Genomic DNA, 19,331 nt, shown 5'->3' with positions numbered 1-19,331 from the left:
GTTATTTCCTACCACGGCATTCACGACAGTCCCGTTCTTCGCAGTCCTGCCCTGTGGTTCGCGCAAATGTCTGCAGTCGTCTCGTTCGTGGTGGAAGCGCTGGTCGCCCTCAGCTACGTCGCCAGAGGAGCTACTGGCAGCGAAAGGAGTGCACGATGCCGGTAGCTCGCTCTGCGTCGACGTCGACGACGATGACGATGATGGCCAAGGCGGTGACGTCGTCCGAAGGGTCGCCAAGTGCCATCGACCGGCATGGCCTGTGGGGCGCCGCCACGGGCGCTTTGAGGATTTATTTATTTAATGTAAATATTAGATTATAGAAAATACTTTTCTTTTCGTTTGTACCGCACCGCGGTAAATATGTTTTGCGAACACCGACTAAAATGTGCTTCGAAATGACCCTGGAAGTTATAATTTACTGACTGCCCGAAGAGGTAGAGGTGTTAAGAACGCCTTCAAGATTAAACATAGTACCGCCATGTTTGATTGGTATCATTTGATTACTAGTATGAGGTATACTCAAAATACTGACGTTTCAAGGTGAATTGTAGGTGACGAAGTAAAATGGGAGGATAAACGCGTACGAGATGGCGATTAACCATTGTGTTGGTGTATCTAATTCCCATGCACTGTATCCACGCACGAGTCGCAGACTCCTGATAAAACAAATTTTGGCGCTTTAAGGTTTTGATGTAACACGTGACTGATCAGAGACGACGTAGTGGCAAAGCGAAGCGCACGAGCGCTTTCGCAATACAATTAAACTTAAAAATTTCCTCAATAGCAAGGATGGAGCAGCAGCATAAAGTGTACTGCACTGAGCAGCTTGAAAGAGGCAGCGGCCCGCTTCTTCCTGTTGAAACCCTCAGAAACACTCCACAGCCCCTTAGCCATCTCGGTGGATCCGAATGAAGAACGTCGCCCTATGGGTGTCGCATGAGGGATAAAAGACGCCAGAAGTATATAAGTGTAAGCTAATTGGTGCAGCAGGGTCAAAAACAAGGACGAAACAGAAAAATTGAGCATCTTGCTTTTTACCCAGCCCGCCCCTTAGGTTTTATCCTATATCGAAAATATTTGTGCGCTGCCCCAAGTGATTTGTGTGAGAGGAAAAACACAAGTACAGCAATGCTTGCTTTGTCAAATAAGTTTTTCCTGCCACAAGTCCCTGCAAATTGAGAGAAAGAATGCCCGTTTCTCTTTCCTTCTTTCCCCCTTCCACTCTTTCTTTTATCCCCCTACTCCTTCCCACCGTGGAGGGTAGCCAACAAGAACTACCTCTCGTTAACCTCCCTGCCTTTCTATACACCGTTTTTCTCTCTCTATACTCTCTCGAATTTCTTCACCCTACATGCGCACGCTAAGCAGAGCTAGAAGTAATTGCCTATGCATTTACCGACCAATAACTTTCTTCGCTGGGCTACGGCGGACTGTGACAACATGTCAAGAAGAAAAATGTTTCCAGCTCCTCCTGTAAGAGCGATATCTCAACGTTGGCGCCCCTGAAGGATTTTCTGAGAATGCCGTGGCAGAAGGTGACGTACAGCAATCATACATACCGGATGTCCCGAATAAATATAGCCGAAGGCTACACGCGAACGGTGAGAAATGTATGTTGATTGGCGTCGTCGTTCGTGTCAGTCATGAGTATCTTTTATGTAGTTTAAATAAGCTCAATTATATTAATTCGAACTAACGTACCTAACCGATAAAGCACAAGTGTATAAGTTGCGGACGATAAAAAAAAAAAAAAAAAAAACTTAACAGCGTTTAGAGCAACCTTGCTCTTACGGGATTATTTTTTTTCCCGACCAAAGAAAATTGTGACAGCCCTCTAAATAAAAACTTTGAGCACGCTTTAGCTTCGCCTTTAAGAGTGAAACGTGATAGCAATAAAAGATCCCTGACTGCTTCGCACGCTTTCCGTCAACTGCAGCTTATGTAACCGTAATGTTTACCAGCAAACGCTGTCGGTAAACGCAATGCACGAAGGCAAACCGGATAGCTTGAATTTGTCGCTCCAAATGTGTACCCTTAAGAGCCTTTTTCTGTGATATCAGCTGGACAAAGTTGTGAGCATACCATGTGTGCATGTATATTTTACCATAGGGAAACAGTCCGTAATAGCAAGAGAGAGTTCAATTAGAGCTCACAATTTTATCGTATATCGAAAAGATTTGCGCGCTGCTCCAAGTGATTAATGTGAAAGAAGAAATCAAAATACAGCGAGGTTTGCTTTGTCAGATAGTTTCTCCTGCCAAAAGTCACTACAAATTACGGGGGGGAAACGCCGCCTGTTAGAGGGCCTTTTTTGTGTGCAATAATCCGCAGTTGAATTGAAAAAAAGTTGCAGTTTATCCATTTTAGATCGTCTTTGAAAACGTACTTGCTTTCATCGCTTTAATCACTATTATCAGCTTGAAAAATTTGTGTTATCGTTGATGTTCTTGGCAATGTACAATGTTGCGAACCTCAGTTCATTGTTGTGCTTACTGAAATTTCCCTTTATCTAATTCTGACAGGAGGCCCTTCCATAGATTATAGATGTGGGCCTCCTCCCGAAAATGCAGCACCTTGATCATGCCCAGAAATTTTGGACATAACCATTTCGGCAACGCGCTGAATTTCGTCGCAATGCACCAGCATAACTCAACTGGCAGCATTTAGGAAATTATATTGCAGAAGATTGACCAGCTTATAACAAGTCCAAGTTACCAACTTCGAGAGAGTACTTTCTTCTAATAACAAAAGCATTTACGGCATTACGGCACCTAGTCGGCAAGTTGGGCAGCGTTATATCAGTTTGCTGGTACTGACCAAAATGGTGCTATAGCGAAGCAGTAAGTACCAATTGCCCTAAATGGGCTTGCTGTTAAAACAAAGTACCAACTCGAAGTTAGTAAATGAAACTTGTGGAACGTCGGTGATCCTTCTTATATATATATATATGATATTAAAAACGTTGACCATGGAGTTAGGTTGATGTATTGCGGTGAAGTTGAGCGGATTGGCGAAGGGGCCGTAATGTCCATTATTCTGCGACATGGTATGTATTGTGAAAGCATTTTTGTTTAGAAAATTGATTTAATGATTGAAAATAATAAAAAAGGAAAGAATAGAATGAGATACCAATCTCCAGAATACTCATTTATGAAACAAAAAGTTGTCGCAGTTTCACCCGAAAGGCGAAGCATCAATTGCGATAGCAACTTAGTAGAGAGCTATACGGAGTAAGGATGGTAGTTTTATCCGCTGTACAAACTTGGTCATGCAGCAGCACCGGCAACACACAGCACTGTTGTCGACGCCGTCGGCGTTTTGCCCGCGTTCGCACAAAATGCGTGCGGCGTTGGTGACTGTTGCCGGAGCCTCTGATATAAATAGGCACTTGGTGCCGCAGCTAAACGTCGCCTCCCTTCCCTGCCCCCCCCCCCCCCCCCCACGGCCTTTCGTGCGTCAGAAGAAGGCGCGTTTGCTCTACATATATGGTGATTGTAAAGGAGGAAAGAGACGCCTACTTCTGCAGCCCTTAAGCGAGCACGGCACAGAACGCGCGTTTGTTCTCCGCCGTGCGTTCACTCCCCGTGAAAGCGCACGTCCCTCGCGCCCTTTCACTCGCACATACAGCGTTCGGCGGCGCGCGGCGACGATTTCATCTCCATTGACGTCATACGGAACCTCACGGCGACGGCGATGGCGACGGCAACGGCGACGGCGACGGCGACGCCGACGGCAGAAATCTGCTTTGGAGTGTCCATATAATTGCTATCGCAATAAAAGAAAGAAAGCAAGCAAGAAGAGGTAAAGTTTGTAATAAAATAGACACGCGAATGGCGTCACTTCTGCCGGTAAGGCTTTTTCACGTGAAAAAAAAAAAAAAGTCGTAAGCGATTGTGTCGCACGCTGAGCAAATGCTGCCATGCAGACAATAGGGGGATATGGCCCGATAATATTTTGCAGTGCAAGACGCACGCCTTTACGGAGTTTTAACGATCCATTTAAGTCATTTCTTAAAATCATGAAACGTCTAATTGCACGCGAACATATGTGTTCCAGGTCCTTACGATCATCGCATTTGGGCCTGTGACAAAATGAATCGTATAAAAGTAATGGAATGGCATTTAATACAGTAGGAAGGTGAAAAGCCAAATGATGTTCGTAAAACTGAATCAGGAACAATATGTGAGAAATGATGGAGAACAGACGTTTATTCACAGAAACCACTCACACGGGGCTTTACGATTGGTCCCTCACGAGGCTGGGTCTGTTGGAGAGCGATAAAAATACTCGAAGAGGGCCATATCCTTCTTCTATTTCTCCGTATTGTGTGCTTGAGGCTTGAATTCAGCAATTCTAAATATTTTATACCTGAATTTAATAACAGTTTATTTATTAGAGTACCTCAATGAACCGTTATAGAACCACGAAATAGCTACACGACCTATTCATTGTCAATAACGAATGCTATCACGCATTCTGTCTAGATTTCTCCCGTTCACATATGACATGCGTTATACACATATGCCGTACGCACATTGCCCTAATTTCCATGCGAAAACAATCACTAAGTCAGGAACTGAATGTGCTTTAGTTTTCGTGCCCGACTTTCTTGAATACAAATTACCTTATGTGAAACAGGCAGGCTTCCCTTGGGAACTAACATTAAAAAAAAAAAAAAAAAAAACAGAATGCAAACTTCCGAGGGAGCTTTCTTTTTCGCGTTTAAAGATAACTAGCCTATCGGGCAGATCTGGGACTTTCCACTCCATTTTGTCATTTCGTGCACATGTTGGTGCTCGAATAGGTAAATAGTTTATTCCATGATGACGACACGACCACACCGTACGAATGTATTTGCCTTTCGCTCTTCTTGAACGTCTTTTGTGTGTTGGTGACTTGCTTCGTTGTCCCATAGCAAACGCAGGAAGCTTGATCTTTTGTGCGACGTTCATAACCGCCTAAAGACGATCCAGGGGCCAATGGCTGGTTTCGAAACCACAGCACAAGAAACGATGTCCAGGGTTCCCTGCTAATCAGCACAATGATAAAGAGAACACAAACTTTGTCTCAGTTTCATGCATTGTTTCAGTTTCTTACTGACTCGAAACGGTGAGACAACCATGCAATGGTAATCACGAGAGCCTTGCCGCAAAATCTGGGCCAGCGTTATAAAAATATTCTTACTCTAGAACGTTTCGTAAGAGCAGGTGCCGCTAATTGTGATGTTGAACATATCATTAGGAAAGGCCAGCAGTAAGCATCCCATACGAACGTGAAGTTGTGCTCATTCGGCCCAAGGGTTCTTTTTTTTTTTCTCCACGTAGCTTTCAGTTTTTCAGTTTCCTGATCAACGTGTCCCTTTGAGCCTAAACTGACAACCATCAAATGAACGAGAACTACAGGAACTGTGTCAGAAGGGAAAAGGGCTCAGGAAAAGTTCAGCGAAAGCGTGGCACCATACACAACTCCACTAATGCAGCCCAGCGGTCTCTGCAACTTCTATTCCGCGCTCATATTGTATATTGCACGTACCTCTCCCTGCGATGGTCCCAGCTCGAGTTCAAATCGTTGAACTAACCGCGCAATTGTGGAGTTCAACGACATGTAAGCCATGCGCATTCCGATGCAATTTCGCGGTCCAACGCCGAAAGGCTGGTGGGCTACCTTAGGGAAGCTGCCTTCATTCTCCGGAGAAAACCTGCCAGAGACAAGGAGAAGAGGAACAAGAAAAAAATGTCTAGCATCCACAGTACCTGGCGCAATGCATTTCACCGCTGCGTGTGAGCCCTTCCCGATCAGCTTCTAGGAATTCTGGACAGCTAGGAATTCTGGACATTTCCCCTTCGGCCATCTGTCGAACTTTGGCGCAATGCACTAGCGTAACTTGAAAGAAAGCTTTAAAGGAAATATATTTAAAAAGATCGGTTGAATTTCAACTGCATTAAGTTAGTGACGTCGGGAGGGTACTTTCTTCTAATGACATTTACGGCATTTAGTTTTGTTTTCCTGCGGCGTTATAGTACTTTTTTGCTCCTGACCCGAAAACTGCTATAACGCGGGCGTAGGCCTGTGGCAAGCCTTATGCGGCTTTTCGCCTACACCCATCAGCATGCATCGTTGTACTTTTTGTGCTGGATGTAGAAATAAAGTGACTTTCACTTTAATCTTTAGTGTATATATATATATATATATATATATATATATATATATATATATATATATACATATAAACTTCACCCAGTTTGCAATACAAGTCTGTCGGTTTGTCCATGCGTAAGCTCTTTCCTGCCAACTTGGATTCCCACCACTGGCTGCTGTGCTGAGTGAAGTGCGTTGCAAATGAACCATTGGACCAGATTGAGTCACAAAACCAAACATGCTTACACCGCATCTGACTGAACGTCGCCTACGCGAACTACTTCAAACGCAAGATTAAACTGACTGACTCGCCAATGGGCTTTCCGTGTAACGCCCCTGAAGACCTGAAACATGTTGTGTGCGACTGCGGCCGCTACGCGTCAGACAAACAGTCTTTGAAGGCGGCATTACACCTTAAATAGGACTCGAGCTTGGTAATGCGGCATATTCTCGACCCATGGCAAAGCACCACCTGCGCCTTACGCGCCTCGAAAGCACCGTTAACGTTCTTGCGGGCCACGAGCCTTAACGAAACTTTATAAATAGTGTAATATGTGTGTGTGTGTGACTATGTGCTGTTAAGTATTTATCACTGTTTGTATAATAATCATCACCCAGCGCTTGGAGTAGCATGTCAAGCAAAAAGCCAGTCTAGCATCTCCAACATCTAATTAAAGCATGTTTATCTCTCTCTGAGTATGTCGCGCTGGGTTTGTGCCTCTCTCCAACGATAAAAAAAATCTTTCCAGTGCTGGGCGGGATTGAATCAACGTCCTTTATATGCAGATAATCTTGTCCTATTATATATTCACACTCGCCCCATGCGTGGTTTTCGCGGTGACGCTGCTGGATGGCGAAGCGTGTTCAGAGATGATCGCGAGAGTATCTTGGCTGCCTGCATATACGCCTTGTAGATGAAGCGTTTCGGCAGTGTTAATACGGTGTGTGTCCAGATTGTTTCAATGATAATCGCATTAACATCGATTATCATTTGAGACAGGATCCGCCGGAATTTCTTTTTGTATTCGCTATAAAGAATTTTTAAAGTAATCTGCGGCAGATAACACAGCTGTAGTCCTCTAACTGGATTACTCGTAAATTCCGACATTAATCACACAAGAAATCGAAATGCAAATTCGACCAACAAAATGTAACTTATTATGTTTAACTAATTATTTAACTAACTAATTTAATAATTAAGAGACATAGGTCAGGTCACATGCCCAGCAGAAAGTGAGCACGAATTGTAGCCGGTGAGTTGGCAGGACATAGTCCGTTCGAACGCATTCAGTCATGTTGCAACCACACGAGACACTTTTGAAGGTATTTAAGGTTTGTGGCACGATGGCTGCGAGCTTGTTATTTCAGGCATTGCAACGCGATGCCAATCGCGTTGAGTTGTGCATTGGTATCAGTGAGATAAAGATCACGGCCTCCTACCTGTCCGGATTGAAGGCCAGCGGGTCAGGCCAGTATCGTGCATCTCTGTGGATTTGTAGTGTGGGAGACATGAAACACGTTCCGGCCTTGTAATGCACGCCGTTGTACTCGAAGTCCTTGCAGGCCCTCCTTGATATGAATCTGCATCGCAGAAATCATGAAGACGAAAGGAACGTCTGCGAGAAGTCGAACGTCAGGAGCAACGGGAACGGTGGCGGCGGCTGTAGCGGCAGCAGCTAGCAGCATAGTTTTTGTAGTTTTTAACAGTTATAATATCGTTCGCGCACGGTGAGTGATTTGACGTGAATCAAGATTCGGTGCAATTCGGTCATACTGCGGAGGAAGCCATGCAGCTCGAGTAAGCTTAAAACTGATAGAATAAAAAAACTAATGAAATCAAGCTGTAAGTTAAAGAGCAACACCTGTTCTGGATACCACCTCCCCCCCACCACCACCACCACCACTACCCGCCGCGGTGGGTTTGTGTTTATGGCGTTGTACTGCCGAACTCGAGGTCAAAAGTTCAAGCCCGGCCACAGCGACCGAATGTTGATGGCGCTAAATGCAAAACAAAAAATTCAAGAAATGCAAAAAAAAGCTGGTGTACATATATTTATGTGGACTTTCCTGAACCCCGAGGGGTTAAAATTAATCCGGAGTCCCCAACATACGGCGCCGCTCATAATCAGATCGCGGTTTTGGCACGTACAACCACAGAATGTAAATTGTATGATGCTCTTCTAGATGTAGAGAATGCACTTACTTTGATCAATAAGAAATATAATGAATAATTTTCTTACCTTTAACACAGCTGGTGAGGCTAAGTCAGATAAGCTTTGCATGCTACCTTATACGCGTTAGAGCAGGCTCCAGCAGTTTAAACATTACTTTTTGTTTACATTTTTGCACTGCAATTCTGAGCACGTTGCACGTGCGGTTTCTTCATCAGCTACGAGTCGGTTAATGTTACCCACGCGTATTATCATTAGTTGCAACTTCTATAGTAAAATTCGCAATCGGGTGCTACTCACGTAAGTACTGGCGGGTACAAGCGAAGAGCCTCGTTGACGACTTGGCTTAAGTACGGCAGTTTTCTCGTAATAGTTTCATAGTCCAAGTCCTCCTATATAAATATTAAATGCACGTCAATCACCGCAAGGACAGGAAGCTCGGGCAGGAGACGCAGACTCAGAATAGTTCATTGTAAAGAAATGTCAACTGCAGATTTAAATGCAAGTACATGCCGGGATCTTTAAAACGTGACTTGTTAAATGCTAGTTTGTATACGTGCTGGTTTCCTACGAATAGAACCGGAATGCGCATTCCAATGTATGATAAAGTAACGCAAACAAAGCTGACAGTTGTCACCTGAATGTGTCGCTATGACGCGTATGATATTCTCTGAAAATCCTCCGAGAAGGTTTCCGTAGATTCTGGCGTCTCCCAGGGATCGGTGCTTGGAGCGCTTTTATTGATTATGTTTGTCAATGACATTGTGCACGGCGTATATGTTAAAATGAAATTGTATGCTGAAGATTGCGTTATGTATTCTCAAGAGAAAAGCTCAGATGACCAAGTGTTGTTAAAAGATGAATTTCAATACGCAATCGCATCGTGTGCCGCTTGGCAAATGCCTCTCCACTTCGACAAAGCCATATTCGTAAGAGTTACACATAAAAAGGAGCCATTCAAATTCTACTTCTTTTCAAACAATGATTTCCTCTTCGAAGTAAAGTATTATGAGTGCATATAGGGCTGCGAGTGTATATAGGGCGCAGGGAGATGCCTTCGCCCTGCAGTGGACATCAAAATAGGCTGATGATGATGATGGTGATGAGGATGATTATGATGATAGGGCTCTGAATTACTATACTATCTTTTTTGAAATAAGCACATTGATTACGTCGCAAGCAGTGCTAATACAAAACTGCATACTTATAGTCTTGTGTCCTTCTACCTCTGTGTCCTCAGCTGTTTTCACGCTGACGAATAAGTATGGATCCTTTCCCACTCGCCCATCTTACTACCTTACTGCTAATACAAAACTCGTCTTTCTTGGAATGGCCCTCAGACGTTCCACTCCCAGTGTTCGTTTGCTTGCCTACGAATCCACCGTAATGCTGGTAATACGAATACTTGACTACACTGTCATTCTTTAGAATCCGTTCTCAAAAAAACCAATGAGAGTAAGATTGAAAACGTACAAAAGAGGGCAGCTCGTTTCATGTATAATAATTTTGGACGAACATCAGTAAGCACTCTCATAGCAAGAGCAACTTATCTCCTCTAAGTGAAAGAAATTGAATTTTTGTCTTAAAGGTTTATAACATAATTAACGGCCACTGTATGGTAGTACTTCCTAATTTCATATCTTTTTGGTCCGGTTACGTCACAAGACAACGCCATGCTCTAGCCATAACGCATTTTCGAACACGCAACAACTACTTTAAGTACTCGTGTTTTCCAATGACAGTAAGGGAGTGGAGCAAACCGAGAAATGACGTTGTTTTGCAGCCATCTCACGAAACGTTGGCCTCGCTTATCTAACGATTTCCCGCGTGGAGATTTAGTGTTGTTCATTGTATGGCGATCTGTGGAGAAGTTGTAGTGCTCTTTCTTGTTTCATCCTTGTATTGCATATGTATAAATTTTAACAGTATTTTACTTGTTTTCTCTTCCTGCCAGTTGTTGGTAATATTCTTGATTGCATTAATCCACCATGCGAAAATTCCTTTTTGGGACCACAATATCTATAAATATATAATAGTTCTACAAATTTTGTTAAACGATGATGATGACGACGAACTTGAAAGCTACTGAAACATTGTTACTGAGGGAAATAAAAAAAAAATCACTCTACTCGCATTGCTGGAAAGGGCATAGCTGGCTTCTTTCCGAACTCTGTCCTGAACGTCTTGATGTTTTGCCAAGAGGAACGTGATGTAGCTCAAAGACGTCGACGTTGTGTCATACCTGCAACGGGTAGATACATTCCGGCGTGAATATTGGGTCACGAAGAAAGGAGAATCAGCAGGCTCGGCATTATGCCACTCAAAAAGTCAAGGATTACTTTTTTCCTCCATCTCTGTCTTGCTTGAAATTACAAAATCGAGTTCAATTTTATTCTGATTCAATAATATTTACAGACCACTAGACACTGGTGGTGTCCTTAACGCAAGCACGTTTAGACAGTGGCAAGTCCTTTATGTTCCACATCGTTCATTTTTTGTTACGGAACACGAAAGCGTGCAATCTGAGATGAGGCTGGAATGAACTTTGACTACAGTCGAGAGATGTCTGACTTATAGTCGCCCATCCGTATTTTTGTTACCACGAAAACACTCATTCTATAAGGATGATAGTACAAATTAGGGTGGGCTAATATTCCGAGTTTCGAATATGAATCGAATACTTCACACTAGCTATTCGTATTCGTATTCGAAAAGAAGCTATTCGGTATTATTGAAAACTAACCAAGCATTTCGAAACAATAGAATGTTAAAGCTTGCTTAGCATTTTCGGTCTGCGAAAAAAAAAAAAAAGTGTCGCGAATTGTCCGAATATACATTACGAAACGTTTTTGAAGCAATGCCGAAATGAAATGGGTAATACAAGAGCTGTTTTCGGTTTCGCGGCAAACGCTGATACCTTACAACCTGCAGTTTTTACTAGTCTGTCATATTGCGTTTTTGGCACTCTAGTCGTCTACCATAATTTTGAATATTTATCCTTCGACATTCCGTGGAACTTCACGGCAATGCTTCCGCATATCGGCCGAGTTTCAACAAGTTTCAACTAACTGCGCCTGGAGAGTACTTCCTGCTAATAACAATTACGAAACTTAGTCGTAAGATTGTTGCCGTGTTAAAACAGTGTTTTGCTCAGGGATGAGTGGTGAAGTCACACGAAAGGAGCAAATCCTTCCGGCAGAGAGCAGACTGACATGAATAGGATGCCACATTTAAATCGTAAATTGATTTATTATGGCTGACGTTGGAATCGTAAAGTTTAGGAAACTCTTTTGGTGAAATGGTAATGACAGAGTGAATGTCATTCAGTTTGTTTGCACGCGCGGGTTCTTAGAGAGGCAGAGGGCCTGATAGTGATTATGCGTGTGCATGTCTTGAGCGTGCGGCAACTGCAGCATATGCAACAGTAATATTTGCAGGGAAAAGCATGCGGCGAACGCTATTACTCGCGCACAACTTTCTGTGGCAATGAAGGGAAAGCTACGGAGGCAAAGCGCGCACAAGTGAGAGCGCTTCTGAAGAGAGTCCCGCGTTTTAATCGACGTTGGTTTAGGCTGGGGAAGATAAAACATAAACAGCTTATTAGCAACAGATAAATAAGACATAACACGCCACTGAGTGTAAAAGTTTAGTTATTTTGCGGCTTTTCCCTTTCGTGTTTGGGCAAACGTGGAACCGTCGCACGTGAAAGCTTCGTTGATTCAGCGTCTGTTCCGTGCAACCAAAAGCACTGTCAAACGCTGCCGGACCACTTGGCGCTGTAACACATGTGCAGCATTCACGCCGGCCGTAGCTTTCCCTTCATTTCCAGAGAAAGTTGTCTGCCAGTATGCGTGCTTCGCATTGTTCGAATGCACCTTATCCTCTATCACGTGATTTTGACACTTGTTTTCTGCTTTTCTTTGTTGAAGCAAACACTGGGGTTTGTCTTGCAAGCGTAATTCTAATGCAGATAGGCACCGTTCGCTTCAGTTCGTAGAATGGTTTTCTGTTGACTGTCCTCTCCACGTAGATGAAGAAATCCCGAGATCCGTGTCATATACAGCTTCGCTGCAAAAATGCAATCAGCATATTGATAGTGCGGTACGCTTCTGATAAAGCAGTTACGAAAGCATGGACAAGTTTTCTTGACCCAAATCAAGATCATTAACTTAAACGGATGTGCCCAACCGCGCACTTCTTCCTTTACAATGGAGTTCTCTACATTATGCAAGAACCACCTCAGCACTCTACGCTACATCACACAAGGTGCGCAAGAACATTGTGTACGCTCCCAATGAGACTCCTCGTTGGTGGCGCCAGGCCCTGTTTGCTGGCATAATCTAGAATAACAACAGCTGCCTGCAAATAATTTCTCGGAGAAAGCAGTAGATTTTCAGTTCGTTGCAACAGATGGAGCAGCGTGCTCATGTGCTTTAGAACGAAGACTAAAAAAAATTTAGAATGAGTGCTTTGCGGCAAGCAGTTTGGCTGTCTAAAGTTAAAACCGAAAGAAGAAAGTAGAAGGATTATTTTCTTTCAGGGCAATGCCGAGAATTTCTGGCTATACATGTAGCAGTTTTACCTTTTACATTAGAACTTATGATATTTCCTCGCAACGGGTCCTTTTACATGCATCTACCGCACACAAGTCCTTCAGCAGCTTTTCCTATTTTGTCTTTCCAGAACTTGCAGTCTTTTTTTTTGTTCCACAACCATTTATGCAGCGTTTTTGGAAACCTAGTCATACAACAGGCATTATTTCTTGGAAAACTTTGTTCGCAACTAAGCTCTAAAGTTGTGCGGCTATTGTTGAAGTTTCATTAATGACAATCAGCGATCTTGCTTCAGTACATCCGTAGTACCTACTTAAACCGAAATAATTATTCGTGCTGTAAATATGCGTGTCCGCGTTTGACTATTGAAAATTGGAATCGATATTCAGTACTTCGTATACAATTCGTATTCGAAAAAGTTCATATTCGCCCACCTCTGGTTAAAATGAACTATGGTTATTAATGGTGCCGAGCAACTTACCGAATATGTATTAAGGTTTCTTACCCTGCGATGAACAGAGCACAAGCACTCACAAGAACTTCATCTGTCGTCAACACACGTCTTTTAGAAACTTTTGCTGCAAAATTCAATAAAAAACAAGTTGTCGGGGTTGATAAAATCATGCTACTGTCATGATTTCTACAAGCATTCATTATGATCAAGCCGCTCGGGCTAACTGAGGTGGAATAGCGCCAAGTCTTAAGTATAACCAGATCCTTTCGAAGAACCTTGATTCCACCTATGGATGAAACGAGAGGGGTTTTGTAGGTACTTCATTTAAGTTACGCATAGTGTACAGAGTTCTTGAACGAAAGTTCGCTTACGGTGAAGTTAATATAATTGATTTATAAGCGCGCAGGCACACACGCACGCCACAGACCGACAGACCTCTTGCAGAACCTATTAAAGAACCTATTAAAAAAAACTCTTTAAAGAATCCCTGAACCACTTTTTATCGAAGTGGAGAAAGACATTTGAAGTGAAAACAAGCCATTTCAGAAATACTTTGCCGCAATAAGTACCTCAATGCGTCCAACAGAAACGGAGTTATTGGCAATCAAGCACGGCCTCCGCTGTGCTCCCGTTTCTTCTTGTATGTCTTGCACTGTGCACTACGGCGAGTAGGGGCAAGGCCACAACGCTCCGCCTTCGAAATGTCATCGTGGGGCGCAGTTCAAATTTGATTTTGGATGTTAACGTGGATGCACAACTTCCGACTTTGGTGCCTACGACGCGCAAAACGTAAGCCAAACGCGGTGGTCCTCAGCGAGCCGCAGTGCACTTAGCCAGTGGACTCGTGGCGGCCCCCCATGGCGGCCGCGGTGTAGCGAACCGCAGCGACCAATGGCAGCCGCGTATGGGAATGCGCTTTATTGCGAAATAAAGTGCACAGAAAAGAGTTAGGATCATGTCTCCTGTAGAAAAGAGAACGTTTGAGAGAAAGGCGACTTTGTGCTCCACTTGCGAGCTCCACGCTCCGCGTACGACAGCAAAACTTGGCTGAGATGTTCATAGCATCGTATGCTACCTGCGAACTATGTTATTTCACCAAGCCTGAGGGGTGGCTCAGGGCCTCTTTAAAAGACATATTACACTTTGCATTTATCGATGACGGATAAATTTGTTACACTTACCCACCAGAGCAGACACTGCTGCTTGTGGGCACTATTTGTTCCCTCGACCACGTATGGCTCACGTCATCTTTCTTTCGCTGCCGTCGCCATCGCTAAGTGCACCTATTTGATTTATGCTCTTTAGGGATATTTGTGATTTTTGTAAAACATTTCCTATTGTCCATATTTGCTGACACATGTATTAAACTATACCATATGCAGTGTTTTAACATGGTGTCTTTAGTACTTTGCTTATTGCGACATTATTTAAGTACTCCAGTGATTTTTAAGTATAGTTCCACTGTTCATAAAGCACTCGAGTGTGCCTCGCAGTATTTTGTTGATTGCGCGCACTTTCATAATTGACCCACACAATTTAATGTTCCCAATGTATGCTCGGTAACCTCAGTAATACTCCTGAAAAGTTTCATACCAATTACTCTTTTTGTTCTTGGTAGGAAAATTGTTTTAGCCCCTCCATAAAATGTGAAGCGCGCTCTGATTCTTGCAAATTGGAAGATTTTTGTTGCTGCTTCAATTAACGCGTCTTCATAATTTCTCTGCTACGTTTTACGAAGTACCTGCTATATAGGTACATTAAAATTTTTATTCCAGTCACAAGTTATCTTTGCAGAGCAATCGTTTCAAACATCCTGGTGGGTGTAATTTACAATTAGCGATACCTCGAATATTTCTACCTTCCCTGTAAATTTACCTCTTTATGGTTTTTTGCGCAGAGGAACTCTTTACAAAGCCTTCATCCTTTTTTGACATTTAATTCTCTGCACTCCGTGCGGATATTCTTATCATTGTTTTGTCTGTAGTGCGCATTTCTTCGCAATGTTTTTATTTTCTCTGTAAGGAACAGTGCCGGAAATTTAACCATGTGCAAGGGCTCAGTGAAATTACAAGACAGCTTTATACTTCGCTAAAGTGTCGAAACTCTCACCAGGTCCTTTGCCATTCTCTGATGTTCCGTTGCCACTTTCAGAACTGTCTTCGAGGTATTCCGCATCAAGCAGGTTTTGGAGGACGTCAGGCCTTCGTAACTGCAACCAATACAATTGAAGAAACAGGTTTTAGTTATTTCGAAGAATTAAGGAAAGTTTCGCTTTGGAAGCAGCGATAATGTACGTCAAGTGAACTTGCACTAATTACAACGATACACCTTTGCTGTTTTGGCAAGAAAAACATGAACTCGCTGAGATGGCTGAGTGGTTATGACGTTCTATATTAGCAGCAGGTCGTGGGTTCAATTACCGACCATGGCGGCTGCGTTTTGTTGGAGGCTGAATGCAAGAAGACGCTTGTGTACTTATGCTTACGTGCATGGTAAAGAACCACAGGGATTGTCAAAGATTCTCCGGACCACTCCACTAAAATTCCTGCTATGGCCAGTGTTGTTTCCAGACGTCAGAACGCTCGAAATAATGGATCAATCAACTGACGCATTACATTGGTCGCAAACATAAACACAATCAAGTACTTTGACACTTCAGAGCTAGTAAACGATTTAATTTCTGCACTTTCTCGTCTGAAATATATTTGTAGCTTGTCACCAGAGCTGCATGCTATTTTTTTTTCACCAACAAACACTCTCCTCTCAACATTAGGCAAATTTGCTGTCCTTGTAGAAAAAAATGACTCTGTTGCAATTCTTAAATTAGTGGAGAACCGCGCGTTAATCTAGATGCACCAAATTTGTAGCAATACATTCAATTGAGCTGGTCAATTATTGGCTTGTCTATGCATGACACAATATTATAGAGGGGGAGGAGGAGGAAGAGAGGGAAAGACAGGTAGGTTAGCCGGTGCATATTAGTCGCTGCCTGCCCTGTTTTGGGATACAGGGGTAAAGGGAAATGAATACGGTAGAAGGAGGCACAAGCAAAACAAGAAGAAAAGAAATCCCCTCCTCCCCTCGCGCCCCCTCCCCCCCCCCGCCCAAAAAAGAAAGAAAAGAGGCTATAGATGAGTAGCGTGCGACAATACTCAAAGTCTGTCCCTCAGTCTACTTGCCCTCAAGAAGCGCACAACGCTTTCAATGCCTTCTGTGCTGAGGACAGTCCCGACCAGTGTCAGAGGATTCTCGCTTCTGACAACGGGCGATTGTTCAGTTTGTCTAATGAGGCTGAAAATTCTTTACTAGGCACAGTTAAGGGTGGCTAAGTCAGGCTAACGTCTCCGGCATCTCATCAAAGGTTGTAAAAAGTTCACCGAAGATTACAATATTGCCTAATGGAAAATTTGAGCGCACCTGTACACGTGTTTTCATTTCGCGATATATTGGCTGGCGCGGACAATCTGTCTCGTGCGGCACATTGCAAGCGAAGCGAAGGGTGGGGGGCGACTGACTCGCTAATCTGGAGTTCGCGAGAGCCAGTGCGTGGGTGACGCGTGGGCGCGATTCACAGCAGCCGCCGCCGACAGACGTCCCTGACGACGCGCGCTACTCTGGCGCCATCTCGTAGCCATCGGCGCCGCACTACGCTTTCCCTCTCACCCGTTCGCCCCACACTCCTCTCCGCTTTCCTCCACGCTTATTATTGCGATAGCAATTATATGGACACTTCAACCAGATTTCTGCCGTCGGCGTCGCCGTTGCCGCCGTCGTCGTCGTCGCCGTCGCCGTCGCCGTCGCCGTGAGGTTCCGTATAGATTCCAAGGGCGATAAAATCGTCGCCGCGCGCCGTATGCGCGAGCGAAAGCGCGCGGGGGACGCGCGCTATCACGGAGGGCGAACGCACGGCGGAAAGCAAACGCGACCATCGCGCGAAAGGCCGTGGGGGTATGGGAGGGAGGGAGGCGGAGCGGCGCTGTGCTCCGGCATCAAAGGCGTATCTTGCCACTCAATCTCCCACGCGAAAGCAACAAAGAGGGAAGAGGGGGGGGGGAGGGGGAGCAGCTTCTCCTCTGCCAACAACTTCTCCGCTGGCCTTTGCCCGGCGGTGCCGGTCACCCGCACCGTCTCTTATGTCCACACGGCTCTGACCTTTGTATGCGATGTGCATTCGCCGCTCAGTTTCCGTTGAAGCGATAGACCGCGCGAACCTGCGCTTGCTGCCAGCGTTTTGACAGTCGTTGGCTGTGGTCATTCAGTGTGATCTATTCATGTTTGTTTGTGCGCGCTGACACCACGATTGTTAATTCAGTTAGTAAGCCAATGTGTCCAAGTTTATGCAGCCGATAAAACTACTATCCCTACTCCGAATAGCTCTCTACTAATTTGCTATCACAATTCATTCTTCGCCTTTCGGGCGAAACTGCGACATTTTGTTTCATGCCCCGCTGAGCTACGCGTTCGCTTTCATCTTTTGCTGTGCTCGTTCGCTCGGTTACGCCGACGCTCACCGCATGAAGGGGCGCGTAAGAGCTACATTCTAAAAAGAGATACACGATAATCTTCTCGCAGCCACAGCAAGGTCGATCCAAATGGTGGTTCAGAACGAATTGGTGGTTCAGAACGATCCAAAAAGTGGTTCAGAACGAATTGTCACCGACATCAGCAGGTGTGGTTATGGGAGCAGCGATTGAAGCGCGACTATGTTTGGAGGGAACAAACATTGCGAAAGAAAAAAGAGTTCTATAATTAAAGCGATACACAGTTAGACTCATTCAATGAAAATAAAATTCCTAATCAATTTGATATACGCGTGGCGAGAAAAGAACAACTCCATTTTACTTGATCATTATCAATAAATACCTTTTTTCAGCGCCCACCGTAATAGCACCCACCGATAGCGGCGGGCGTTGATGCCGCCATCACTTGCAGTGTAATGCAGCTCTTGAAGTGGGCAGAAAAGGGCACTCGTAAAGTTCACCTGTTACAATACGCCCCCCTGACATGTTGTGTTGCTTTGCTTGTCGACGTTTGTCTGAATTTGGTGACGCGTGTAGTTGCATTGTTTCTTAATCTTTTTATCTCATCGCCTTGCGCGTGAAGGACAACCGTGAGCACTTCTCAGATGACAGCTCCAGTTCTCGTCCTCGAAGGTACTCAGACGTTACTGCGGCCGCTTTCTGGAGCCTGGCACGCAAGGGGAGAAGCTTGTGGAGAAGCCAGCGACACAACAGTCGCCAACATTTCCATTGTCGTGAGAATAAATCATTCACTCACGCGTCATCCCAGACGCCCAGATACAGGTATTGTCTATTGACACATGAACAGTATGGGGAAGTGCACGAATAAGGCCGTTGAGCGCAAGGTTAAAGGATGTGGAGCTCGGGACTCCACCTTAAAACCTCATCATAGCAAATACCACGGTGCGATGTTGCATCATCCTATGCTTGTACAAAGAAGGGTCTTTCCTTCAAATATTTGTATATCCATCGAAAGACACAACCGCAGCAACATAGAACAATAAAATAGGACTGAGCATTACCTTTAGGAGCGCAATATAATGCACGTGCAACATAGCCACACAGGAAGAGTCAACATTTTAATCATAAATACCCACCTCTGGGTTTTTCCTTCTCAGGTCTATCACTTTCCTCGTTTCTTTAGTCATAGCTATAGCGACGTAGCTGCCCAGAAGCATGTTGATCCAGTAAAGGGGCTTTACAAGTGCACCCAGTGTGGAGGTACTTTCTGAAACAGGAAGAAAACATAAGGGTAGGCCCCCTTTTCAATGAATCATCCGCATAATTTCCAAAATTGACGTAGGATTGTAGCTGTGCGATTTTAATTTAAAGTACGCTTCAATATCAACCGCTTTCATCATGACAAATGTATTTGTTTTTGTTTTTTCATTTGGAAGCTAGGGAGAGAGAGAGAAGTGGGGTGGGAAAGGCAGGGAGATTAACCCGAAAAGATTCTGGTTTGCTACCCTGCACTGGGGCAGGGTAAGGGGAAATG

General features: G+C 44.3%; 2 protein-coding genes across 4 annotated transcripts in view; one reads left to right on the top strand and one right to left on the bottom strand.

Moving 5' to 3' along the window:
- LOC119448061 (uncharacterized) overlaps nt 1-472 on the top strand; it is a 61,491-nt gene extending 61,019 nt beyond the window's left edge. For all 3 annotated transcript variants that reach the window (XR_007466348.1, XM_049665396.1, XM_049665393.1), the window contains one exon: nt 45-472. Coding sequence is in view for 2 of the 3 variants with exons in the window: in XM_049665396.1 (XP_049521353.1) it covers nt 45-165 (121 nt within the window). In the remaining variant the exon portion in view is untranslated. The remainder of the gene's footprint in view (nt 1-44) is intronic.
- Nucleotides 473-4,126: 3,654 nt separating this feature from the next.
- The window catches only part of LOC119448466 (uncharacterized), a 59,162-nt gene continuing 43,957 nt past the window's right edge, over nt 4,127-19,331 (bottom strand). The window contains exons 22-29 of the mRNA XM_049665166.1: nt 18,934-19,064; nt 15,426-15,525; nt 13,368-13,440; nt 10,443-10,551; nt 8,610-8,701; nt 7,579-7,719; nt 5,533-5,698; nt 4,127-5,026 (exon numbers count right to left, since the gene is read on the bottom strand). Coding sequence (XP_049521123.1) covers nt 4,949-5,026; nt 5,533-5,698; nt 7,579-7,719; nt 8,610-8,701; nt 10,443-10,551; nt 13,368-13,440; nt 15,426-15,525; nt 18,934-19,064 — 890 coding nt within the window. The 3' untranslated portion in view covers nt 4,127-4,948. The remainder of the gene's footprint in view (nt 5,027-5,532; nt 5,699-7,578; nt 7,720-8,609; nt 8,702-10,442; nt 10,552-13,367; nt 13,441-15,425; nt 15,526-18,933; nt 19,065-19,331) is intronic.

Source organism: Dermacentor silvarum, chromosome 4 (assembly GCF_013339745.2).
Source record: "Dermacentor silvarum isolate Dsil-2018 chromosome 4, BIME_Dsil_1.4, whole genome shotgun sequence".
Classification (NCBI taxonomy): Eukaryota; Metazoa; Arthropoda; class Arachnida; order Ixodida; family Ixodidae; genus Dermacentor; species Dermacentor silvarum.
The sequence above is the reverse complement of the archived record's forward strand: the minus strand, read 5'-3'. Positions and strand labels throughout refer to the sequence as shown.